At 43.9% G+C, this 27,090-nt stretch overlaps 1 protein-coding gene across 1 annotated transcript in view; it reads left to right on the forward strand.

The window, feature by feature from the left end:
• The first annotated feature begins 3,326 nt into the window (after positions 1-3,326).
• HELLS (helicase, lymphoid specific) overlaps positions 3,327-27,090 on the forward strand; it is a 34,864-nt gene continuing 11,100 nt past the window's right edge. The window contains exons 1-13 of the mRNA XM_082266850.1: positions 3,327-3,462; positions 9,043-9,161; positions 12,496-12,618; positions 12,922-12,972; positions 16,115-16,142; positions 17,027-17,088; positions 17,172-17,213; positions 17,293-17,514; positions 21,409-21,591; positions 25,521-25,664; positions 26,089-26,285; positions 26,378-26,474; positions 26,614-26,775. Of these exons, the coding sequence (XP_082122976.1) occupies positions 3,429-3,462; positions 9,043-9,161; positions 12,496-12,618; positions 12,922-12,972; positions 16,115-16,142; positions 17,027-17,088; positions 17,172-17,213; positions 17,293-17,514; positions 21,409-21,591; positions 25,521-25,664; positions 26,089-26,285; positions 26,378-26,474; positions 26,614-26,775 (1,464 nt within the window). The 5' untranslated portion in view covers positions 3,327-3,428. The remainder of the gene's footprint in view (positions 3,463-9,042; positions 9,162-12,495; positions 12,619-12,921; positions 12,973-16,114; positions 16,143-17,026; positions 17,089-17,171; positions 17,214-17,292; positions 17,515-21,408; positions 21,592-25,520; positions 25,665-26,088; positions 26,286-26,377; positions 26,475-26,613; positions 26,776-27,090) is intronic.

Below are 27,090 nucleotides of genomic sequence, written 5' to 3' on the forward strand. Positions count from 1 at the left end.
CCAGACGGATGGAAAGTAGGGTTTCCATCCGTCTGGATTTCACAGACCACATCAGATTGGAGAGCAGTGGGTGTTAGTGCACATGTCACCACTAACATCCGCTGCTCCATAGAGGTACATGGAGCATCCGATCAGATTCGCCTGTCAAAACTGACAGGCGGAGCTGATCAGAAAGCCCGTGTGAAAGGGGCTTACCATGTGACCAGCTGTGTCCAATCACAGCTGATTACAACATTAACATTATTTGCCTGTTATCGGCATTCCTCTTCTCACGCTGACAGCGCGCGGAAAGAGAAGAGCTGATAACCAGCGAATTCACACAGGGGACATCTACACTAATAATCAGTGTCCATTAGTGCTGCCAATCAGTGCCCACCAGTGCTGCCTGTCAGTGCCCATCAGTGCCTCCAATCAGTGCTGCCTCATTAGTGAAGAAGAAAAAATACTTATTTACAAAATTTTATAACAGAAACTCAAAAACCTTTTTTTTTTTTTTTTTCCGGTCTTTTTTATTTGTTTAGCAAAAAAGAAAAAAACCCAGTGGGGATTAAATACCACCAAATGAAATTGTCATTCAAAGTGCCGCAGCGCTGAAAGCTAAAGATTGGCCAAGGCAGGAAGGGGGTGAAAGTGCCCAGTAGGCAAGTGGTTAAGGGCCAGTCAACACCATGCCTTTTCAGGATCTCTCATGAACGTTAGTACCTTTGTGGTCCTCTTGACCATAAAACCATAGTTGCCAACATTGGGAAAAATACTTTTGGGACACTTTTTTCTGTAGGCGGGGCATAACTTTAATTGGGGGCAGGGTATTCATATATTATGGGCATGGTTACAAATTCCTTGGTTCACACTTTCGTGCATGGGGGTCACCATTTGGCTCCTCTGGTGCGATTCCTGGTACCTCTGTGGGATCTCAATTTGGTACCGTCAGTACTTCAGAAACTTCCTTTTGAAAATATTAATGAACTTCCTCTGATCACTCTGTCACAGAAGGTGGCCTTTTTGGTGGCTATTACTTCTGCGCGTAGTGTGTTGGAGTTGGCTGTGTTGTCCTGTCGGTCACCTTACCTGGTGGTTCACAGGGACAAAGTGGTGTTGTGACTCTGTCAGGCGTTCCTTCCTAAGGTCATCTCTGGGTTTATTGAGTTGCCATCTTTGTGTCTTAAGCCTAAACATCCCAAATAAATTACCCTACATTCCCTGAAAGTGGTTCGGGCAATCAGGGTATACCTGGTGGCGACGAAGTTGTTTCATAAATCAGATTCCTTGTTTGTCCTTACAGGTGGATATCATAAGGGACAGGCTGCGTCTCCTGCGACCATTTCCAGATGGATCAGGTAGACAGTGGTGCAGGCCTATTCCATTAGGGGTTAGGTTCCTTCTTTCCTTGTCACGGGGCATTCTACAAGGGTGCTTAGTGCCTCCTGGTCCTTCAGTGATCAGGTGTCAGTGGTTCAGCTGTGCAAGGTGGCTACGTTGTCGTCTGTACACACATTCACAAAGTTTTATAAGGTGGATGTGCTTGCATTTTTGGATGCTGCGTTCGGCCACAAAATTTTGCAGGCTGCAATTGCTGAGCCCCCGGCCTCTTGAGGGTGTATTGTAATGAGATCCAGTTGTTCCTGGTTGAGCTCCTGGTTGGCTATGTTTAGCCCTTTTTGGGAATTATCTGTATTGCTATGTTTTTCCCACCCCTCATATTGACACTGCTTTGGGACATCCCGAGGGCCTAAGAAGATATGAAGCTGTGTCCATCATTGAACGAAAGAGAAAACTGGATTTTTGTCTTACAGTAAAATCCTTTTTTCTGAGGTTCACTGACAGACACAGCACCCGCCCCTCTGTTGAGTTGGGTTATGTATTCTTCTGACACTGCTTGTTACAAACTGAAGTCCTACAGCAGGAAGTGGGAGTATACCACCTGGGACTGCCCCAGGGGTTAAGTGTCCATTCACACTAATACGACTTGTCAGCCTGACAAGTCGCGGTCCGTGGTCTGGTACGGGAACCGTTCTAATAGGAGCGACACAAGTTGCTCCGACTTAGAAAAAGGTTCCTGTACTACTTCGGGGCGACCTGGAGCGACTTGCATAGACATTCGTTCTGTGAATTCCGTGCAAGTTGTGCCAAAGTCGCGGTGCACGCGACTTCACAGGTCGCCCCCGAAGTCGTGCGGCTTCAGTGTGAACCGGCACTTACCCAAATTTATTTCTGCCTAGTCCTACTCCTATGGAGAGAGCAGTATAGGCCGCAAGGGTCTAAGAAGATATGGAGCTGTGTCCGTCAGTGAACCTCAGAGAAAAGGATTTTACGGTAAGACAAAAATCCAGTTTTTTTTTTCCAAATTGTGTGTCTTTTGTTGTTTATAGTGTAAAAATAAAAAAAAAAAAAACAGATCAAATACCACCAAAAGAAAGCTTTATCTGTGGGGGAAAAAAGGACGTATAGCAAAAATGGCCTGGTCATGACTCTACAGCAGGATAATTGGAGATTTCGATGAGTTGCTGTTTTCACAGACCACCTGAAGCCAATACAGTACGGTACACGACCAGTTGCTTTTTTACACAGAACACCGGTTAAGAAGGAAAAAAAGTTGTTGTGGCCTTGTTGTTGGTTAGTGGCGGGTGTTACTAACAATGTGCAGTCATTTTGGTGTGTACCGTACTGTATTGGCTGCCGGTGGTGTGTGAAAACAGCAACTCAACTCATCCAAATCTCTAATTATCCTGCTGTAGAATCACTGGAAGGGACATGGTTGGAGAATTGAGGAGTTGGAGTTTTTTGGCAGCACACCGTTCCCCAGCCACATGTGGGAATGAGCCCTCAGACCCAGGGCCTCCACACTGACCATACTTTTACAGGGCGCTGTGACTGATATAAAGGGTGAGAAGCTCAGTTGTATCATTTGAGTAGAGGTCCCTCCTATATACAGAACATGTGCTGTGCACACTCTTCCCTCCTCCATACAGAACATGTGCACACTCTTCCCTCCTCCTCCATACAGGACATGTTCAGACTTCACCCCTCCATCTGCTAGCACAGCAATGGAATAGAATTGTCTACTGAATAGAATATAGAACAGTGGGATTCTCCATCTCTCCCTGAGGAGCCTCGTCACCTCCTATCAGACACTCTGACCGTATGGGAGAGTCCCTTATACAGGTAACTGAGAACTACACCCCCCTTCCAAAAAAAAGTCACATGACTGCACCGAGTGAAGGAGAAAAAAAAACTCGCGCCGTTTCCACACAGCTGAGGCTGCTCTCGCGATATTTCCAAGCGAGGGATAGGCGGGGTGCGGAGAAACTTCAAAAGGAAAGGGGCGGGGTTTTGTGGACTTTTGATTGGGACGCGAGATCTGTGGAAGGATTTGGCGCGAGCTGTTGGTGGTAGAAGTGAGTGTGAGCTGTGTGTGCCAGGACCGTACCATGCCTGCTGTGGAAGTGCCGCTTTCTGACCCCGGTAATATCCTCTCTGTTCTGTCACCGGCTCATGGCACAGCACGTGCTCCTTGTGTCCTGAGGGTGCCCTATGGAAGTGCTGGCGGGAGGGGAAGGAGACCTGTAGTGAGAGGATTGTGTATGGGCTGACATTGTCATCCTTCTGGAAATGCTAATTTCCTGGCTGTCCACTCGGCTAGCGGGGCAGAACTGGCTTGGCTGAGACTTCTGAAGTCTCTAATGATAGCAGCCAGGTGAGGAGCATTTTCTTGGTCAGCCCCCCCCCATACTTATGTGTCCCGTATTGGTGAGGTCCCCTTAGGATTGTAGTGGGGGGGGGGGTGCACATTTAAGGTGGGTTACACCCCATTCACCTTTATGTAACTTGTCATGTGACTAATGTCTTATGTTACATGACAACAAGTTACACAAGGGTGAGCTGGGTGTGAATTAAAGTCACAGCAACTTCAACACAGTTCTTACACTACTTTGGGTCAGCCTTTCCTGCAACGTGAGGGCCATAGACTTCAATGCTAGGCTCCTTTTCACACTGCTGTGACTTCTCATGCGACTTTAGAGTTTATAGTCGCATTACAAGTCATGCCAACTTACAAAAGGGTTCCTGTGCGACTTCAACACGACTTGCATTGACCTCTGTTAACAAATTGGTATGCAAGCTGCAATGAAGTTGCGCAGGGATGTTGCATTAAAAATCACGGCAGTGTGAACAACGGCCTAGGGTCTGATTTGTGAGACCCCCCCCCCCCAAGTCGCAGGACATGTGAAATGCAATGCTTCTCTATGGGAGCCGTTCCAATTGACACTATTGAAGTTGCTGAGACTTCAGAAAGTTCCTGTACCTCTGTGATTTGACTTTGACACGACTTTAATGCCAAAGAGTGTAAATGTCGTATTAAAGTCGCACTGGAATTCACGCAGCTTAGAAGTCAGCTAGTGTGAAAGGAGCAGTAAAGGATAAGTCCACCCTAACCTGAAAATCCCTGCATCTACAGACCTCTACGATCTAACACTTGCCCTGTGAAGAAGAAATCAGCCTTTTTGACGCAGATTCCACGCTGAGCTGTCAGTTGCGGCTTCGCTGTGGAAGCGAGTGCAGAGGACACAGCCAACAATGGAAGCCCAAAAGTAAGTCAATGGGTGATATCACTTCCCATTCCATTCACTGCCTTGTCCTCTGCAGAGCTTCCACAGTTGGAGATCGGATCGGCTTACTAAAGGTAAGTATACTGATTTCTTCTTTACAGAGTTAAGATAGGTAAGTGTTCAATTGGGGGGTCTATAGATGCAGGGTTTCTTGTTTTAGGGTGGACTTCTCCTTAACTCAAAGATATATAAATGTCATACCTGAATATTTTAAAGTGTTGCCCAAAAAAAAAAAATCCTGTTCCCTCTAATGCATGTTATACAGCACCGTGCCCTCTAATACAGGTTATACAGCACAATGCTCGTGCTGTCATTTGGCCCCCTGTAAAACCTAAAAAAAAAGCTGATCCTGCCAGTTTTTGCCCTCCTCCCTGTACACTGACCACTGTATGTCATGGCTGCTCTGACACTGTGGTCAGTATACGTGTGTCTGCATTTTTGCAGCATGTATTTTTGGTGCGTTTTTTTTAATGCATCTTGCATTTTTGGCTAATGGCAAGTTATGTGGTGTTGCAAAGAGGAGGTATCTTTTGTCATGCAGAAAAACACGTCAAAATTCATATACTTGTCTTTGATGCAATTCTATTGAAGTCTGTGTAGCCAAAAACACTGCTGCAAAAAAAAAACAAAACGGTGGATTTGATTTAAATAGTCGATTTTCAAATTTTTTAAAGAGCAACTGTCATGTCCCGCAGCCGCTCTTCCTGACTTGCTGTTGACTGACAGTCCCTTTCACTTTAATGGGGCAACTGGTGATGCGGCAGGTGAGTGGATGCCCACTAACAGGTGCTGCCATGATGGGTCTGAAATGACAAGTGCTCTTTAAATGTAAGGACTCATTCTTACTGGTAGTGTGAATGCATCAATGCAGTTCATGTTATCTCAGCTTGCAGAGCTTGGATTTAATAAATGCAATTACCAAAAAATGTAAATGCTGCAAAATATACAGCCTCATGCTACATAACTAAGCTCCAATTCATGCTGATAAAACTATGTTTTGAAAACTATCTTAAGATAGATTTTATTAAATAAAACTGACTTAAATTAAACTTTTTTTTTTTTTTTCTATCCACCCTGAAAAAAAACACCTGCACTTTTGCAAAAAACATACTGCAGAAGACTGCATAGTAGGAAGAGGACCCATAGGAAATGGGGTTAAATGCATTGTGCTTTTCTGTAAATCTGCACATGGTAAATGCATGGATGTGAACTGAGCCTTAGACTGCAATACAAGCACATTACTTTTTGGGGTTATGTGTTTAACAATCGGTCTCCTAAAAAATGCATGAAACCTGAAAATGCATTAACAGGCTGCAAAAATGCATGAAAAGCATACGGAAAGGTATGAACATAGCCTGAGGTCCACATATTTGTGTCTCCCTGCATTTGTGTGGGCACAGCGGACCATTTGAGTACCTACAGGGCAAAATCCCCCCCCCCCCCTTTTAAAGTTGCACCTTTCTGTCAGTGATGTGATCATTCTTCAATAAAAATAGCCTTCCGGATGACATTTTGTGATTCGTTGTGTGCTGCCGAATATAAATGTTATTCTCCTTCCCAGACCCACGTGTGTAAACCGAGTCCTTCAAACTGTCAGATCAGTGCTATGTAATTTTGCAGGAAATATTGGTGTTGCTGCATATACATGAGGATGGCAGCACTATAGACGCATGTATGGGCAGATTTTTGTTAACTTCTGCTTTCAGATTCTTCTATTAACCAGCTGTAGGTTTCCCTACGAGATGTAACACTGAACCTCAATGTCAGGCAGAGGGGGTGATCTTGTGGTCTGTCAGTGCTTGGTACTGTCCCAATGCAGAGTGTCAGGTAGTGCCAACTGTTAACGCCCATCTTCATTTTCCTTAGGAGCTACATACAGGCAGCCAATATAAGTGGATGAGACTGCACGCAGTTTGAAGGCCCCATGCACACGGGACGTTTTTAACGCCGCTGTAAGCAGCGTCAGGCGTTTTCTTTTTGCAGCCTAAAAACGCCCCTCCATGTTATTCTATGGCCTCATGCACACTCAGACGTTTTTGAGCTGTAAGTGGCTTAAACGTTTTTAGGCTGCAACAAGAACCCACCACCTGCGCGTTCTGAGGACCAGCGTTACAGCGTTAAAAACGCCTGACGCTGCTAAAAGCTGAATAACTTTGCTATAACGTTGCTTAACGTGCGTTAAGCCACGTTATACGTTTTTTTTTCTTCCATTCAAAATCAATGGTTCCCTATGGGATCCTATTGATTTGAATGGAGGTCGCACCGCAACACCGCAAGTCGGATCCGACTTGCGGGGTGACTTGCGCTGTGGGAATCTTGAGGGGGAACGCCACGCCAAAATGGGAAAAAAACGGCGTGGGGTCCCCCCCAGGGTTCCAAACCAGGCCCTTCGGGTCTGTTATGGAATTTGAGGGTAGCCCCATGCCGAAAAAACGGCATGGGGTCCCCCCCAAAATCCATACCAGACCCTTAACCGAGCATGCAGCCCGGCAGGCCAGGAAAGGGGAGGGGACGAGCGAGCGGCCCCACCCCCCCTGGACCACACCAGGCCACATGCCCTCAACATGGGGGGGTGTTGGTGCTTTGGGGCAGGGGGAGCTCTGCACCCCCCACCTCCAAGCACCTTGCCCCCATGTTGATGAGGACAAGGGCCTCATCCCCACAACCCTGGCCGGTGGTTGTGGGGGTCTGCGGGCAGGGGGCTCATCGGAATCTGGAAGCCCCCTTTAACAAGGGGGCACCCCAAGATCCCGGACCCCCTCCCTATGTGAATGGGTATGGGGTACACTGTATGTTTCCCATTTTGGCGTAGAGTTCCCCCTCAAGATTCTCACAGCGCAAGTCGCCCCGCAAGTCGGATCCGACTTGCGGTGTTGCGGTGCGACCTCCATTCAAATCAATAGGCTCCCATAGGGAACCATTGATTTTGAATGGAAGAAAAAAAAACGCTGCTAAAAGCAACGTGGCAAAACGTGCAATAACGCCAATGGAAAAAGCTACTGAAAGCACGTTTTTACAGCTGCTTTTTCCGGCGTCAGAACTAACTTTGACGTACGTTTTTTCTAACGCCCCGTGTGCATGGGGCCGAAATGCGTGTATGGATCTGACTAAAAACTGTTTTGGTGAGATCCGTGCACTCACTGCAGGTCATGTTCTACCATACAGTCGTGTTCATGCAGCCACTGCATCCGCTTAGTCTGTATTCATACAACTTCAAAGTCAGATGCAGTCTCGGAGAACATGGGCCCAGTATCAGTGTGAGCTCTTAGCCTAAGGTCACATATATGCAGGTTGGAAATGCGTGCATAATCACATGTTTGTCCTGCACAGAAATGTGTTGCTCTTTAGCAGACGCACATTGCGTTGGTATGTTTGTGTCTGCAAATCTGCATTACCATGTGTTCCTGTACAGCCCATTTTAAAGGGTCAGGAATGACTTCTCCCATATCATTTAGAGGGTGCAGTAGTCCATTCAAATGAATAGGCTGCTATACCCACAATGTGTGCAAATGTGCATGCACACACATGTGAACCTAGTCTTAAAGCATTTCCTATATTAGTCTTAAAGCATTTCCTATATTAACATTGACAAGTTTTTAACAAATGCAAGCAGGACTTATCTTTACCAAGCAAGACCACAGGATTCCAGAAAGCGACTATGCAGGTATGTCCACCAACCTGCATGGGGGCAGCTGGGGGTGGGGCTGGAGCTGGGCAGGAAGCAATATAAGGTCCCTATGCTGGGATTGACCATATTGGATGCTTCATCACCCTGCCCTGCAGATTCTGCTAGTCGGGACAGCTCCAAGAGCACTCTGGAGTTCCGTCTCTCTTTACCTCACCACACACCATTCTGTACAGGTGGTGTATGGCAAGTCCCTACCTCATGGGGTCCTTTGCCTTTCTCTTCTGGGGTCTTTGCCCGTAAGAAAAAAGTAAAGGACCAGTAGCAAGGCATGTGCCTCTTGCAGTTACACGTTTCCTCCAGAATAGGGGAAAAAAACCACTATGCTAAAAATGCATCAACAAAATGGTGGCTAAAGAGTTGCAGGGATTCCTCAGATATGCTTGACCCCTTTTTTAAAAAGGAAATCAAAAGCATGATTGGTCTTCTTCGTACAGCTATAGAAAAAACTGCTGGCTCCAGCCTGCTTGTGTATTAGCAGGATTCTACAAACCATTAAGTTTGAAAATGGGATATTATGGGGAGACCTTCATACCATACAATGGGGCTTCTGTGTTTAATAATGGGCAGCTTTGTTTTGGAATAATCCATGGTAGCCCTAAAGGATTTCCACCCCATATTTGACCAAAGAAGTTTGAAACGTTAGAGTTCCATTGATGGAATATGAAAGAAATGGAGCAGGAATTTTGTGAGTAGCTAAACCTCGCAGTTAGTGACTACCGTTTTTACAACAAATTTTCTTGTTTTTTGCAGCTTCACCGGAATCTGAGATGGATCCATTACTGGATGGATTAATAACTCCAGCAATGTTAAAGGAAGAGGAAAAACTTGAGAAAGCAGCTCAAGTTGAGGAACGAAAAATTATGGAAAAGGTGGAAATATTTTTATGTATTTTTTTTTTTGAATTTCTATTTAGTAGTATGATTACAAAGTAAAATACCTTGAATAAATTACCATGTGTCTGACTGGGCAAAACATCAGTTTTTAAATTTATAGCTTCAGGCTGACTATAAATAAACCGTAGGAACCATATTTTAGTCCCTTATGTGCTATAGAAGTGCTCCAATCGAAGCAATATTGACTCTTTGCCTATTGTGCTCATACTGAACAGTAACAATTCAGAATTGCAAAAGGGTTCAGGTTTGTAAAAGGGAAAAAAAAACTATTTTTGTGTGGTTAGAGATATATAGTGAACTAACCCTTAAGCGCAGGTTTTGTCAGCCTGTCCACTGTCCAATGTACACCTGTCAGGTTTAAGCTGGTTTCTACCAGCTTAGAAACAAACTTCAGGATTTTTGTTGTGATCTTTGAGAATTGCTTCTGCTTATCAGCAGATAGGTGTGTGATTTGTATGTAAGGATATGTAAATAGTTCAATGTTGGTGGTCAGGGTACTTGTGCATTTTAACCACTTGCTGAACACCCTATATCAGTCTTACTGCTACAGGAAGCCTCTGGGCCAGATCACGTGTGATTATTCACAGCAGAAGCCGATCTGTGGGTGCTGGGCTCTCCGATTGTCAGACTCAGAATGATGAAGGGACTCAAATCAGTCTCTTCCCCCTAGTCAAAGCAACACGCCTAATAAACACAAATGCTTGCTAGGCACATGGTTAACCCTTTTATTGCCCTAGATGTTTACCACTCCCCAGCCAGTGTCAGTACAGTGCATCTTTTTAGCACTTATTGCTGTATGTATCCAGTGCCTGATTGTCTGCTGTAATATCAGTCCTGCTATAAGTCGCAGATTGCCACCATTACTAGAAACAAATGAAATCTAATTCCAGTATTGATCTCATAGTTTGTAGATGCTATAACGTTTGCATAATCCAGACAATATATGCTTATTAGAATTTGTATAGAAATGCAAAAAAAATATGTAGAATGCATGCAGTGGTAATGAAATTCCACCAAAGGAAAGCTCTATTTATGGGGTGAAAAAATGACACAAATTTTATTTGGGTACTGCCTTGCATGAACACGTAGTGCCATATCACAAAGTGGCCTGGTTATTAGGGTAGAGGGGGGCAGGTGTAAGACTTCCGGTGGTCCAGTGGTTGAGCTACATAGCCTTGATTGGGCTGCTGGAAGATCCAGCCACTGTATATGATAAATTATGGTTCAATATGTGCTTTCACATTACACCTACTTTGTGTGCTAATGGCTGCAGAAATAGGAGTTCACATTCCTGGTGCCCCTTCTGTTCCGAAGTACCACAAAGTTAAAATTGGAGCACTGCAAACCAAGGTCACACTTTCTTCAGATAAATACTTTATCTGATGCCAGATAGTCCTTGCAAGGGAATGGTGGCTTCCTAGATTGCTGCAGGCTTGACTATAAAGCTCCTTGTAAAGACAAGTCACCATGCTCCTCTCTGGGTCTCTAGGTGTGGGTGTTTTATCAAGCCTTGGTGGCTCATTTGGTCTTCAATCTACTGACAATAATATGAAATTTATGCAGGCAGATGTAGGGCTGAGACCTAATCAGACATCCAGGACACAAGGCTATTCTTTACTACGTGATTTGTGCTGCCACCTTCAGGTGAATGGACACTGGCCAAAAAAGGCAGGACTCTATTCTAAAGTATAAGGCCCAGGGATCCTCAAACTACGGCCCTCCAGCTGTTGCAGAACTACATATCCCATGAGGCATTTTAAAACTCTGACATTCACAGACATGACTAGGCATGATGGGAATTGTAGTTCCTGAACAACTGGGGGGCCATAGTTTGAAGACCCCCTGCGCCTCCCAGGCCAACTAAGTGTTTTTTGTTTTTTCTCCTAGTGTCAAGCTTGTGTTCTGTCTAATGCTGGTACGTTCAAACTCCTTTTCGAATAATGAACAATCGGCCGTAAGAACAAAATATTTTACCATTGCGTAACAACCAATTTCAATCAATACATTTTTCAAAGGACATCTTTTTTTTTTTTTTTTTTTTTTCTTTTTTTTTTTGTCATATATACCTAGTTCAGACGAGAAACATATTAACCTTTCATTTTATTGTTCGTTCGGCAGAAAATTTCCAAACTTGTACTCGCTTTTCCTTTTTTTTTTTTTTTTGGCTCAAACATCGCAACCAATTACCAATCTATGCCAATTAACTGGCTGAAAATGAACAAACTGTCCAAATGAATGATTTTTAAAATTTTTAATCTAGTGTATGGGCGCATTACGCTTCTGCATGGTCTTCTGTTTACATATTACGTTTACCAGGTGGATGTCTTGCAGTAAATGGGGTTTTCCCTGTTCTTTGTTTGGGTATTGGATGTGTTGGCCTTGTTGCTCTGTCGCTTATGCTTTGCAAAGGCCAAGTAGTCATGAATTTGAAGCTGTTCCATGATGTGCTATTAAGACATAGAATTTTTTTTTTTTTTTTTTTTGGGGATTATCTATAAAAATCCTTGGGACTACATGGGGACCCCTACCTACTTTGCCTGTGTTCCTCATTGCTTTCTTCAAAACAGGGGCTTGGTTAAGCCGAGGGGTGTTATGCCTGGGCAAGGAGTCCTGATATTTTTTTTGCCATTGTCAATTTTACTTGAAGTTGGCAGCAATATGGAACATTGATATTGTTGGAAGATTGGCCAGGGAGCCAAAGTTCAATGTCAAACTAAAGGCAGAACCCTTCTTTTTTTTTTTTTTTTTCTTCTCTGCTGTGGTTTGTACAGTCTGGAGGAAAAGGGGAAACGTGATTTGAAACGTTTAAATAAATTGGGGGTGGGGGAAGATGAGGTTCAGGAGGGCAATATTTTTAATATGAAGCGATCAAGAACACGGACATTACCTCAAGCTAGCTGGAGGAAAGTTCTGAACTAATCCTGGAAAGTGTATGCCTGATGTTTGGGATATACTTCCAGCAGAAGTAGTAAGTCAACAATAAGTGAATTTAGACCTGATTGGGACAAACCTGGATCTATACTCGAAGGTAACAAAAAACGGAGGTAGACTTTAAGGGCCACTTGGTTTCTCCCCCCCCCCCCTTTTTTTTTTTTTTTTTCCTCCTGCTGTCCACTGTTTTCTATGAATTTTTGGTACAGACTGAAAGGACATTGGTCATAGGGGTGCAGTAATCCTTCTCTATACAGGCTTCTAAAGGCAGGACATGTACTCCAGAATAAGATGTGTACCCCTATTGAACTTGCCAAACAAAACTGACAGAAAACAATTGTTTTGTATCATGTTTGTTTATTCTGGTTCCACCTTGCAGGCTCAGATGTCTTGGGAGAGAGACTCCAATGAAATGCGCTATAAAAGGCTCCAGCATTTGCTTGAGAAAAGTAACATTTATTCCAAGTTCCTTCTAACTAAAATGGAACAGCAGCAGCTGGAGGTAAGTTATTTTTGTGCACAAAATTCACTGTTCATGTACAGAAAAGCAGACCTGTTGTGCTGTACTGCATAGATGTGTTCTGTGGATAACGCAAGCTGTTGCCGCAACTTCCCTGCCACCGGGGGGGGGGGGGGGGATGTATGTATGAGGGGTCCTGCTTACTGTATTCAATAAATCGGCTCCGATGTTGCGTATTGTCCAGGTAACATTTGCTGCTGTAGATTTGGGTACAGCTAGTGATGACTGAATGTTGCTTACAGCTCTGTGCAATGTAACGGTGTCCATTTTTTATTTTTATTTTAGGAGATTAAAAGAAAAGAAAAACTTGAAAAGCAGAAGCCTAAATCTGGACAGGTATCCTCATTTGAAAGTTAGACATGAAAGCAGTGTGCAACTTACATGGCAAGGCAAAACCTTTTTGCAGTCTGTCAAACAATAAAAATTGCCTTATTTAATTTAACACAAGTCTGCAGTGCAAAAGATATGATTTTATTTATAAACCGTGATAATTAAAGGTCTGTCACCAGAATCAAAGCTTGTTCAATAATCCAGGGGTCCCAGTTTTTAATAGTGTTAAAATTTTAATGAAAACTGCTGACAAAGCAATTTCTTCTGTCATAGTTGGCTCTAGCTCCACCCCTCCTTAAGCCTAATAGTGGGACTCCAATGTTAAGCTGTTAACAGCAAGTACTGAGCCCTGCCACCTCAGCATTCTGTAGCACCGTGTCTCCTCCTCTCGTTGGTAAAGAATCTGGAGCTGCAGCCTGCTGTTCAGGGGGATGGAAATGAGAACTTTTAGGTTGTGTTGTGGATAATTGCAGCTGGAGTAAAGGGCTCACAAAAAAAGCTACTACGCTTGTCAATCAGCCCACTGTAGCACCTGGTTTGTGCTGTTGTAAGCCTTCTGAAGCTGAAGTGTACGGAGTAAACAAGTGTTGTGGTTTGTGGGTTTTTTTTTTTTTTTTTACTGCATACTCTAAGGCATGTCAATATGGCATATAAGGGTGCATTCCCACCTGTGAATGCACTCAACGCTGACTAAACACAAGAACCCCAGCGATTAGCTGCTGTAGGCTTCCAGCTCCCGTAGCTAATGTGTGGCTAATCGCTAACGAGTCTCCTCCCAGTCAACCTATTTAAACTAAAGGTAATTTGGCTGTCTGCAGCTTTGGACCAGTCCTACTGGAGGAGGGCAGATCAGATCCTATTCTAGGCAGAATGTGATGTTCCAGGCTTATCAGATGAGTACATTACAGGTGTAGATTGGCATGCAGACTTCATCAGCCAGCAGCACCTGAATCCAGGAGTAATAGTTACTTTATTTGGATTGTTCTGGACTTGTTGCAGTTTGGTGATGCTGGATGTGGACCTACTGGACAGGGTGGTCTTCAGGTACAGGGATTCTCAAGTGGAAGCAGCAGGTACTCTGGTGTCTTTGTTGGATCAATACAACTGGATCTAGGCCTTTTCTTCCCAAAGCCTCTTGTCAGCTTTGCAGGATAAAGATGAAGGGAATTCGGTAACGCCTATTGCTCCTGACTGGCCTGGGCAAGCTGACTTGCTAAATACTCCAGGCAGACATTACCTGGGCAATGCAACGTTGTGATTTTATGTCCCAAGGATCAAGTTGCCATCCTGCTTTATGGCTTCTGGCTTTAATAGCAAGTTGAAACCCGGGTTCTGATGGACAGGACCATCAGTCTTGATTCCTACATGCTAAAAGATAGGCAGTCTATTTCTGCAAGGGCTCTCATTGGATGGGAAAAGCATACATATTGTAACATTTACTAGCGTGTATTTATGGACCTGCTAGCAATTTCTGTTGCCCACACATTTTAAGCTGCTTTTGGAAACCTCAAAGATATGACTCCTGTGTATCTCTACGAATGAGAAAAATAGGATTTTTGTACTCTGTTCCTTACAGACTCCAAGGAAAGGATTTCACAAAGTCCCCCCTGTGTTTATGATCATGCTTTCTAATGTTTTGCTACAAAATGGAGGCATAGTGGGATGGGTTATCCTGAGCTAGCGTCTAGTTTTCTTTAATCCTGTAGGCAGCAGTATACCCCAAAAATGTAATACCGTCTTTCCCTGAAAATAATCCTGGGTCTTATCATTTTGGCACCAGTAGGGCTTATTTTCGGGGTAGATCTTATCTGTAATATGCTGTCTTCTCTCCCTCCCTGCCTATCGGGAATCCCCTGTGTGAACCTAGTTTAGGCTTTCTAGAATCCAATCCACCGTATTGGTGTTTTTATATCCAGTGTGTGTTTCTGTAATAGAATAGTGTGAAATACCTTCGGTAGCTGATCTCCCGCTCTGCTGTCCTTCTCTCATAGCGGGATCTCTGCCCCTCTCTGCAGTGTTCAGAGCGGGTCACAGAAGCGCCAAGTATTAGATTACAATTGTGGGAAATAACCTTAGTTACAGCGGCGCTCAGCTGATTTCCTGCTGACAGCTGGGGGTCACGGAAGCTGTAACGGAAGGTATTTCACACAATTCTAATCTAATACTTGGTGCTTCCGTGATCGCTCTGAACACTGCAGAGGGAAGAGGCTGATATCCCCCCCCCCCCCCCCCTCTGACAACTATGAGGACGACAGCAGAGCGGGAAATCAGCTGAGTGGCGCTGTACCGAAGGTATTTCACACCTATTCTATTAAAAAAACACACACTGGGCATTATATAATACACTAATATTCTAGGATTTTAGAAACTAAACTAGGGCTTATTTTCAGGGTAGGGCTTATTATGCAGCCCTCCCCGAAAAGAACAGTAGGTCTTATTTTCAGGGAAACTTACGGTAGTACTTTCATGCCCCTCAAAGCAGTCAAAGGGCCCGACGTACTAAAATCGTATTTTTTGCCTGCCCCTCCTTTTTAGATGATTGAAAGGCATTGTAAAGTCAGGTTTTTCAGCTTGATGCATTCTATGTGCATCAGCCCCTCCCCCCAATACTTTTCCTGAGTCCATCTCTATACAGCGATCTTCTCGAGTCCCTCTGCCATCTGGGACTCTTCCTCCTGATTGGCTAAGCTAAGGTGTTATTGGCTCCCACAGCAGTCAGTTGGCCAATCAGGAAATAGAGGTGTGGTTGAGCAGCAGCTCCGTGTCTGAATGGACATACGAGCTGCAGCTCCACTTGGGTGCCCCCATAGCAAGCTGCTTGCTGTAAGGGAACTTGTCAGGTGGGAGGGGCCAGGAGCGCAGAAGGGGGGGCTCGATAAGAGGAAGATCAAGGCTGCCCTGTGCAAAACCAACTGCAGAGGGGGGGTAGTATAACTTTAAAAAAAAAAAGACTTTACAATTAAAGTCTGTAACACTACATCTCTATCACTAAGCTCAGGGAAAAGTGAACTTGCTTAGTTTAGTGAACTTTGGGGTGACTTCAATCATTCAGATCATGTGTATGTGAAAATGCTACTCCCTTATCAACTTAAACCCAGTGTGTGAATATGAAGTATGCTTACATTTATTTTATATTTTTTTTTTTTAGCCAAAAAATGAAACTTCTGGCAAAACAGGTGAGGGATGTGTTTTTTTTTTTTTTTGTGGTGGGGGGGGGGGGGGGTGGAACAACACCCTTGAATGTACATTCACCCAACATGTGGAATGCATGGTTTCATTGGGCAGCTGTGTGGCAAATGAGGTTTGATGTAAATTTATGCACTTGGGGGGGGGGGGGGGGATAGAAACATGCATCATACATACTAGAACAGCTGGGGAAGTCAATGGTGAAGGATCTGGGGGTTCTGGTAGGTCATAAGCTTAATGGCATGCTAAGCTGCAGTTTCCTAAGGAAGCAAAATCCTTTCTTGTATTTTGAGAGATATAGACTGCAGTGAGATATGATTTTGCCCCTGTACAAATCTTTAAGACCTCATCTGGAATATGCAGTTCAGTTTGGCACCAATTCATAAGAGGGTATTGGAAAGTGCAGCGAACGGCAACAAAACTGATAAGGGTCATGGGGGGAGCTCAGCTATGAAGAAAGATGTGAGGAACTGAATTCATTCTCTCGAGGTGGAGTTTTTAAAGGGGATATGATCAACATGTGAAAATACATAAGTGGTCCATATAGTGAACATGGCAGTGAGTTATTCGCTTTAAGGTACTCGCAGAACAAGGGGGTGCTCTTTACGTCTGGAGGAAAAGAGATTTCATCTCCAAATACAGGAAGGCTTTTTCACAGTAAGAGCTGTGAAAATTTGGAATGGACTCCCTCAAGAGCAAGGTCTGGTGGAGCTCAGTAGATCTGGATCAGCTGTGGGATAAGGGGGGGGGGGGTGCATGCATGTATATTTTTTTTTTTTTTTTTCTTTTCTTTCCTGCCTGACTATGTAACTGTGCTAATATGTGGTAATTACGGTATGTGGTTTTTTTTTTTTTTTTCCCCTTTCTCCTATAGCTCAGTCAAAGAAAAGACCACGTGAGGAAAGCTATAGCATCTCAGATGTCATGTCAAAAGAAGTAAGAGGATTTTTATCTAACACGATTGCAGTACTACAAAATATTTTTGAATCCTTTTTATTTATTATTTTTATTTCTTCTAGGATATTTTAACTGCCTCCAAACGATCTAAGCAGAATTCTGAGGTAGGTGTGAGGAATTTGTAGTTTCTTATTTGTTTAGAATTTTTTGATTTTTAACTTGCATTTTTTTCCCCTCCTATAGAATGATTCTTCCTGTAATCTAACATCTGAAGAGATTGAGCAGATGGGAGACTCTAACACAGTAATTAAAGATCGCCTGTCTCAAGCTGTGAGGCACAGTGCTAAGCATATGCTGGACCCAGTGAGGAAAGTAAATGATCAACCAGTTCCTTTTCAGCAGCCAAAGTACTTTACTGGAGGTGTGATGCGCTGGTACCAGGTGGAAGGCATGGAGTGGCTCAGGGTAAGTTAATGTGGATAAAGGAACATCATGAAATTGCAGGTATTTTACTGTTATCCAATCGCATTTAATATGTTCAATTCACATGCGCTTGTCTAGTGACGGGCCTCAACTCCTTTATTTTATTGGAAATTGCAGGTCAGTGCACCAATAATGCAGCATTTTGGACTGTGTTAAGCTGCAAAATGGTGGCATAATCTACTTTTGTTGCATGTTTGTTGCCCTCTTGAAGAAATTGTGTACCAAGTGGTGCTTCTGTTAGATCAAATTATTAAGCCAAGTGTGATATAAGAATGGTTTGCATGCCAATCAAAGACAACTGGTATCTAAACTTCAAATTGTTTGGCTAGTCTCTCTGGTATGAAACAAGAAAAATTCCTTGCGCTTGGGAGCAATGTTCCCTCTAATTTTTTACTGGGCTGAGCAAATAAAAAAATTTCTGAGCGCAGTGCTCCCCAACCTTTTTATCGCCGTGGACCGGTCAACGTTTGATCATTTTTCTGTGGCCCCCAATCAATGCAGAGTGCCCACAGCATTGCCCCCAATCGATGCAGAGTGCCCACAGCATTGCCCCCAATCGATGCAGAGTGCCCACAGCATTGCCCCCAATCGATGCAGAGTGCCCACAGCATTGCCCCCAATCGATGCAGAGTGCCCACAGCATTGCCCCCAATCGATGCAGAGTGCCCACAGCATTGCCCCCAATCGATGCAGAGTGCCCACAGCATTGCCCCCAATCGATGCAGAGTGCCCACAGCATTGCCCCCAATCGATGCAGAGTGCCCACAGCATTGCCCCCAATCGATGCAGAGTGCCCACAGCATTGCCCCCAATCGATGCAGAGTGCCCACAGCATTGCCCCCAATCGATGCAGAGTGCCCACAGCATTGCCCCCAATCGATGCAGAGTGCCCACAGCATTGCCCCCAATCGATGCAGAGTGCCCACAGCATTGCCCCCAATCGATGCAGAGTGCCCACAGCATTGCCCCCAATCGATGCAGAGTGCCCACAGCATTGCCCCCAATCGATGCAGAGTGCCCACAGCATTGCCCCCAATCGATGCAGAGTGCCCACAGCATTGCCCCCAATCGATGCAGAGTGCCCACAGCATTGCCCCCAATCGATGCAGAGTGCCCACAGCATTGCCCCCAATCGATGCAGAGTGCCCACAGCATTGCCCCCAATCGATGCAGAGTGCCCACAGCATTGCCCCCAATCGATGCAGAGTGCCCACAGCATTGCCCCCAATCGATGCAGAGTGCCCACAGCATTGCCCCCAATCGATGCAGAGTGCCCACAGCATTGCCCCCAATCGATGCAGAGTGCCCACAGCATTGCCCCCAATCGATGCAGAGTGCCCACAGCATTGCCCCCAATCGATGCAGAGTGCCCACAGCATTGCCCCCAATCGATGCAGAGTGCCCCCAATCGATGCAGAGTGCCCCCAATCGATGCAGAGTGCCCCCAATCGATGCAGAGTGCCCCCAATCGATGCAGAGTGCCCCCAATCGATGCAGAGTGCCCCCAATCGATGCAGAGTGCCCCCAATCGATGCAGAGTGCCCCCAATCGATGCAGAGTGCCCCCAATCGATGCAGAGTGCCCCCAATCGATGCAGAGACTCTTCAGTCCCGAGTCTAGTAATGGTTCTGCAAGCAAGTTCCTCATTGAGATCCTCCAGAACTGATGAATACACCCTTTTCTGTATGTTAAGCTGCATATAGAGTTGCCCAATTTTTCAGTTTTTAATTAATGCAGAGTGCCCACAGCATTGTCCCCAAATCAATGCAGAGATGCCAATGGCATGAAGTTGGCCTTTCGGCCAATCAGGAAGCGGGAGGACCCGCTCCCTGATTGGCCAGGAGGAGGATCCGTGTGACAATAGCGAATTTTCATTCGCTATTGTCACACAATGGGCGTGCTCTCGCGGAGCACGCTCTGCTACACGGCCGCCACATCTGCGGCTGCGCGGTTTGAATAGGTGCTTGCGCGGGACCTTCATTCACACTAGGGTGCGCGCATAGGGAACACTGCTTGGGAGTTAGGTGGTGTAATTAAATAATGTGAATCAACAATCGGTAAATGAATGATGAAAAAGACAGCTGCTACTGACAGATGAGGTAAATGTGCCTTTAACCACTTAAGCCCCGGAAGATTTTACCCCCATTCCGACCAGGGGGTATTTTGCGATTCGGCACTGCGTGACTTTAACGGACAATTGTGCGGTCGTGCGACGCTGTACCTAAACGAATTTGACGTCCTTTTTTTCCCACAAACAGAGCTATCTTTTGGTATTTGATCACCTGTGCGATTTTTTTTTTTTTTTTTTTTTTTTTTTTTTTTTTTTTTTTTTTTTTATATCACGCGCTATAAACAAAAAAAGAGCGTCAAGTTTGCAAAATAACAATATTTTTCACATTTTTTTTATATGAAATTCCCCCCCAAAAAAAATGTAAAAATCAAAATTTTTTAACATTTTCGGCAAATTTGTTTTATGCTACCTATGTTTGGTAAAAAAAATCGCAAAAAGCGTATTTTGATTGGTTTGCGCAAAAGTTATCGCGTTTACTAACAAAGGGAAAGATTTTTGTCATTTTTTGTTTTTTTAATGCGTAATGGTGGCGATCTGCGATATTTTTTTTTTTTTTTTTTTTGCGGTACTGTGACATTGGGGCGGACAGATCGGACCCTTGACTGACATTTGTGACACTTTTGGGGTTACCAGTGACATTTCTACAGTAATCAGTGCTATACATATGCACTGTTACTGTAAAAATACACTGGTAGTGAAGGGGTTAACTTTATTTGGGAGGGAGGGGCTGTGTATCCCTAGGGGCGTGCTTTCTACTGTGATTGGCTGTGGCTTGAGCTGTAAGGACACTGATCAACGGATCTACATACTAGATCCGTGTGATCAGTGTCTTTACAGCGAGGAGAATGACAGGTGGCTTGTTTACACAAGCTGCCTGACATTCTCCCTCTCCCCCGCCGATCGCGAGTGACCAGGGGACATCGGGTCCGCTGGTCACACGCGCGGGGGGGTCCGTGACCATGCCTCCGGGGGCGCGCGCTCGCTCCCTAGACCCTCACAAGCTAGTGACGTAGCCCTACATCACTTTGCCTGTGAGGGGCTGACCGCCGACGTAGATCGGCGTTAGGCAGTCGGCAAGTGGTTAAAGTGCAATGTGTGAAAATTAAAGTGTCAGATTTCATACTCACCAGAACACTGTTATATTGCCCTGTGTGACACCAAGGACTGTATGGGGCTGCTGTGTCCTCCCCAAGACAAACTTGTATCCAAACCCTGTATCCAGAGCGCTGTTTCTGTGTTGGTAAGCAAACAGCTGCTAAATGTAAACACTGGCCAAGTTCCTCCTCAGTACCATGTAGAAATAAAGCCCACCATGGTGAAGAATATCAAGTAAATTTTATTGAATTAAAAATATCCACTTACAGTTAAAATCAATGCATCAGTTAGCTGTGGCACGGTGGTTCCTGCTTCCTACAGCATGTGTTCAATCGGCCGGATATGACGTATGCTCTACATAATCTCATATTGCTAAAACATTATTAAATCCTATTGCCAATTATATAATTATTACTGCAATGTATAAAAGGTAAAAGCGATGTCTTAGGCTAATGGTGACCCCTAGTGGAGACTTACTGAATGGATCCAAACCTTGTCCTTCATATATAATACATTACATGTACAAAACCATGCATGTTGCCGTCTTGTATATAAAGGGAATGCCACAATTTACATATTACTTACGAATTTCATGAAAATATATGTGTATATGTTTATATGGCTATTAATTGAGTAGTAACCTTTTTGCTTGGGTTTTTATGTAGTAAACCTTTTTTTTTTTTTTTTTTTTTTTTTTTTCCCCTCGACAGATGTTGTGGGAAAATGGAATTAATGGAATATTGGCTGATGAAATGGGCTTGGGGAAGACTGTCCAATGTATTGCTACTATAGCAATGATGGTTGAAAGAGGCGTACCTGGACCGTTCTTAGTTTGTGGCCCTTTATCGACTCTTCCTAACTGGATAGCTGAGTTCAAACGGTTCTCTCCTGAGGTAGTATAGTTTTATACAGATTAAAATAAACGGAGTTTGTGTAGTTCATGCTTGGCTTCCTTCCTCAGTCAAAAAGTCTACTTGTGGATCTGTGTTCTCTTCCGCTTAATCTTTGGAAGACATGGCAGGCTTCTGGGGGTGCTTTTATACTGTAAATGTTTCATAGTTGTGTCTAGGACTGCAACTAACAATCTTGATACTGATTAGTCTAATCTAACCATAAAGTGTGGTGTATAATTTAGTTACTATAAAGTTTTTTTTTTTTTAAAAGCCAATTTTTAAATATCTATATGCAGCGGTAAATATAAATAACCAACTACTGTATATGGTTGGGGAGCAAAATCTCGAATCACTGAGAATAACGCAGAAGGAGATATACTGTATATACTAGTGGAGGTTGAATCTGGTAAAGATCACTCTGATCAAATTTTATTTAACCACTTCAATATCGGGCACTTTCCCCCCTTCCCGCCCATGCCAATTTATAGCTTTTAGCGCTGTTGCATTTTGAGTGACAATTGCGCGGTCATGCAACAATACCTAAATTGACTTTTAGGATTGGACAAAGCTGGTCACCTGGTAAAGAGCCTACGTCAGTAGGTTCTTTACTGAGATCGGAGATGTGTCAGTTTGACACACTGCAGCACCGATTCCCCGCTCTGCACGTCATCCTGCCGCCGTCATATGACAGCGTGTCAGGATAACAACCACCTTCCCGCCGTCAATTCCCTATAGGGCGGGTGGGAAGTGGAACTGTAATATATTATGACACTCCCTTGTCATAGGACAGGTGGCTTGATAATGGCTACCTGCACCTGCTGTCACTTATGCTGGCCATACAAAAAGTGACTTCCTTTCAAAGTCATTTTAAAAACGTTTGATTTTCTAATCATTAGTGGGGTCAAATCTACATTTGTTTTTCGACCAGTGGTGGGAAATTTCGAAGGAGCAGAATATTGGTCAAAGGATTTTTCAGACGACATTCTTTCCTTCAGCACATTTTGTACATTTTTTTTTTTTTTTCGGTTCACACCTATGCAGTTTGCTTTTGATCCATTTCTACAGTGCTTTTTGCTGTGTTTTTTGCACATTCGATTTTGCTGCACTTTTGCATTTTTTTTTTTTTTTTTGCTTTCTTTTAGCCGATTTGTTAAGCAGATTAAAAAACGCAAGTTGTCGCAAAAACGCATAACATGCTTTTTTGCAGCTTCTCTATTGAACCAAAAGTTTTGCGTTTTTGAAAAGTCATTTTGAACCTTTCCAAATATGCAGCGACTGACAGCATAGATGTGAACATGTCCATAGGAAATCATGTTAAACTGTAGTTTCTGCAAAAAGCACCGAAAACGCAAGCAGCAGCTTTTTTAGTTACCTGTCATAATGGGGTTAAAACAAAAATTAGCCTTTTATAGTACAAAGTGAGCAGATAATTGCTACTATAAAGGGGTTCATTTATACTGTGGAACAGTGAAGGTGATTATAGAATACACACGTGCTTTGATTGCCCCTATAGCAAGGTGAAACCAACTTCTGCCTTTAGAACCACTCACTTCCTGCACAGGACTACATGTCCCATGAGGCATTGCTCCTCACATATTCACAAGCTCTCAGGCACTTACTGACCTGTGTGGATGGTGTGGTGTACTGAGCTGTATGTTTGCTTCACTGTTGTATTTCCTGATATGTAAAAAAAAAAATGCATGATGACCAACTAATTATGAAAATGGTTGACAACTATTTCCATAGTTGATTAGTGGTTTCGCTAAATTAAATGTTGCCACTTAATTTCCAAGATTGAGGATAACTTCATAATAGGCGTCAGCTGTTTTGCTTCACCAAACATGGCTGCTAACTGATATACGGTTAACCCAATCATTATTTTTAACTGTTCTTTGATAGTATGAAAAGATCCGTAACCTATGACTGGTATAGGATGAGCAGGCTGTGATGGGCAGCTGGCTTCTTCTCTATGCTGTTCCAGATGAAAGATGGCACTGCCTGGAGGTGGAATGACTAGGTCTCGGGACACAGGTTCACTAATCTTGGACTGTTAAATTCTGGTTATAGACAATTTAAGTTTCCAAATACCTTGATTGATTAAAATGGTTGCAGTTCTGATTTCTGCATTATCCTAATAAAGGGTATTCATGAGTCAGTGGCGAACATGTAAACTTTAAAAGTTCACTAGGTTTCTTCTATACAAGAGAGATGCTAGGGGTGGGGGTGGTGGTTAAAATAAACACACATGAGCTGTGTTTTTACTGCTCCCCTTTATCCTCAAAGGGGGGGTGGTGGTACAGATGGGCATAAATGAGCCTTCAGAGCCCACAACTACAGCTTATATGCCGTAAGATACTACCATGTGCAAGAGCCCTTTTTTTAAACTTTGTCATTTTTGGCATAAAAGGGATTTGATTTGAGAAGGAGCCAAATCAATAAGGCAGCTTGAAACTCTTCACTTTTTTTTTTTTTTTTTTTTTTCATTGTTTTGAGCAGTGAGTTATAGTACAGGCGGTCCCCGGGTTACAAACAAGATGGGGACTGTAGGTTTAAGTTGAATTTGTTAGTCAGAACAGGTACATTTTAAAGTGTAGCCCCAGTCAAAATATTTACGTTTTTTTTAGATGGCATAGGGAAAGGTTAACACCTCTGTATTTGTTTTGCTGTCTGCACCCCTGTTCAGAAGATTTCACCTCACTTTCTGTCCCTATGACAACCGGATTTTGAAAATTTTGGGTTGTTGTGGAAACAAGTGTAGCACTGCCCCCTAGGGAGCTGCTGAGTGTGGATTCCCCTGGGTTACCCATAGCAACAGTCTGTAAAACTTATCACTTTAAGACTTGGCTCAGACAATGAACAGTCCAGAGGATTTTTGTTTTATTTTAGAACTTGGATGGGAGAAGGGATGAGTGGGATACTCCAACTTGAGCTATGCACAATTTCTGAGGACAACTGACTGTAGTGTGTGCGGCAAGGCCGCTGCTTCACCTTGCCACTGAAGTGATGTAAAATATGTTCCTGAATTGGCAGATATTTTCCTGAATGAATTCCTCTTCAGGGTCCTAACCTGGCACCCCCTTTCTCACTTTCCATGCATGCTAGCTCTTGTTCACTCACTCTCCACTGGAGTGGACCCCTTCCTGGGCAGACCCCTGGCAAGCTTCCCGGTACTCAGACACTTTTTTTTTTTTTTTTTTTTTCCCCCTGGCTCCGCTTCACTCGTCAGTATCCTGGACCTCCTGGCTCAGTATCACACACTTGGTCCACTAGGCCGACTGCCTGTGACCACCTTCCTTGCTGACAGGAGGAGAGACAGCCGTCACCCTCCTCCTGGAACCTGGCTTCCCACCCAAAGACGCCCTGTCACACGTGCCCTTGGCTTTTATAGAAAATCCCAGGATGCACCACTCTCTGTGCCAACCCACTGCGACAGCTACAAAAGCCTGTCACTGGCTGGGTTTCCTCCACTGTCCAACAGGCTCCCCTATTTGGATACAGTGGGGACACTCCCTCAGACCAGATAAATCACACATGGACACATGCAACAGGCAAAACTAACAATCAGGCTCCCCTGATAAGCAGGCAGAGCAAACAATGCTTTTACCTAGCACCTACCTAGGAGGGTGCTACACAAGGATTCGTGATAAAGCTTCAGTGGAGACACCCATGAACTCTTACAGGAGTGAATTTCCCTTCCTATGGCTAGATTTCTTCTCCCTTCCTGTTGTCTCCCTCCGTTTTTGTAAGTTGGATGTTTGTAACCTGGGGACCACCTGTATAAAGAATTTCTATACAGAAAAGTAATCTGAAAAAGAATTGTGGATGTACACTTTTTTGTAACTTAGACAGCTATGTCAAAAATACCATTGCAACAATGTACAGATAGGTTATTTTCAATTTCATTGAAAGACATTTGTAATGTGTTGCAGATTCCAGTGCTGCTTTACCATGGTAACCAACAAGAACGTCGTCAATTGGCCCAAAAAATTAATAAACGAAATGGGGCTCTGCAGATTTATCCTGTGGTTATCACATCTTTTGAGATTGCCATGAGGGATCGTCCGGTCTTGCAGGTATTGTATAATATTGTACAGATATGTACTTTAAAGCGGGGGTCGTCAATCACAATCGACCGGGGGGGGGGGGGGCAGATCGTGACCACTGGTCTGACTCTTTACACCCATTTACTGGAGAGCAGGAGGCAGCATAGTGCTGGATGGAGGGGAGAGAGCTGCCTCAGTGATTGGTTGCTTGGTAGGCAGTCCTAGCAGTTGGCAGGGGGGGGGTAGGGTACAGAACACTACCTCCTTTATTGGGTGCATGTCTTTGTGTTGCCTAGTAGTCCCAACCCACAGGGATCTTTGCATTCCTCCATATTGTCCAGGTAAATGGCAAGCTCTGAAAGGTTGCCCACTCCTGCCTTTTTTAAAATGCAGTGGGGTGTTTTTGTTTTTTTTTGTCTTTACCTAATTTTGTGTGGTTTTGTGAATTCTACAGCATAGATCCTGGAAATACATGATTCTAGATGAAGGGCACAGGATTAAAAATATGAACTGTCGCCTCATAAGAGAACTAAAGCAATTTCGGTCTGACAATAAGCTGCTCCTCACTGGGACACCACTACAGAACAATCTAGCAGAGCTGTGGTCTCTCTTGAATTTCCTGCTACCAGATGTGTTTGATGATTTAAGAAGGTAACTAAACACTGATTTGTCTTCAGCATATTGGCGATTTACACACTGGCTTGCTTTCTCACCATTTGTTTTCATGATCCCTTTTTCTAAAGCTTTGAATCCTGGTTTGATATAACTGGTATCACTCAGAATGCTGAAGACCTTGTGGTCAAGGAACGTGAGCAGAACATTTTACATATGCTGCACCAGGTAATGCCATATCTTAAATGTTCAATTGGGCAGCCTGCACCCCCCCCCCCCCCCCAAAAAAAAAAAAAAAAAAATCCTATCCCGCTATTGCATCCCTGGTTTTCTGTTAACAAGCAAACTTTTTTTATATATATCCTAGATTTTAACACCTTTCCTGTTAAGAAGACTAAAAACTGATGTAGCACTGGAGGTTCCCCCAAAGCGAGAAGTTATTGTCTATGCTCCATTAACAAAGAAACAAGAGGAGTTTTACACAGCCATAGTGAATCGGACCATTGAAAAAATTGTGGGACAGGACAAGGTAGTCGCTAAGCTGCATTTTGATTTTTGACTTAAAAAAACAATTGTCTAATTTTGTATTGCATCTCATTGGCTGGGGCCATGCATGTTTGGTGTTCACCCCCCGTTCCCCCCGACTTAGGTTGGGGGGGGGGGGTGAGCATGGTATGTTTTTCATGCTGTCTTGGTGCCATTAATTTGGCTCATGTGAACTGCTGTTCCTTTTGGAGTAGGAAATCGCTGACTCCATACACAAGCTTTCTTGGTAAACCTCTTTTGCATGTTATCGGAAGTTATTGCAATGCACTATATTGATGACACCACTAGTCTGCCAATC

The sequence above is a fragment of the Pelophylax lessonae genome (assembly GCF_965119305.1).
Source record: "Pelophylax lessonae genome assembly, chromosome: 9".
Taxonomy (NCBI): Eukaryota; Metazoa; Chordata; class Amphibia; order Anura; family Ranidae; genus Pelophylax; species Pelophylax lessonae.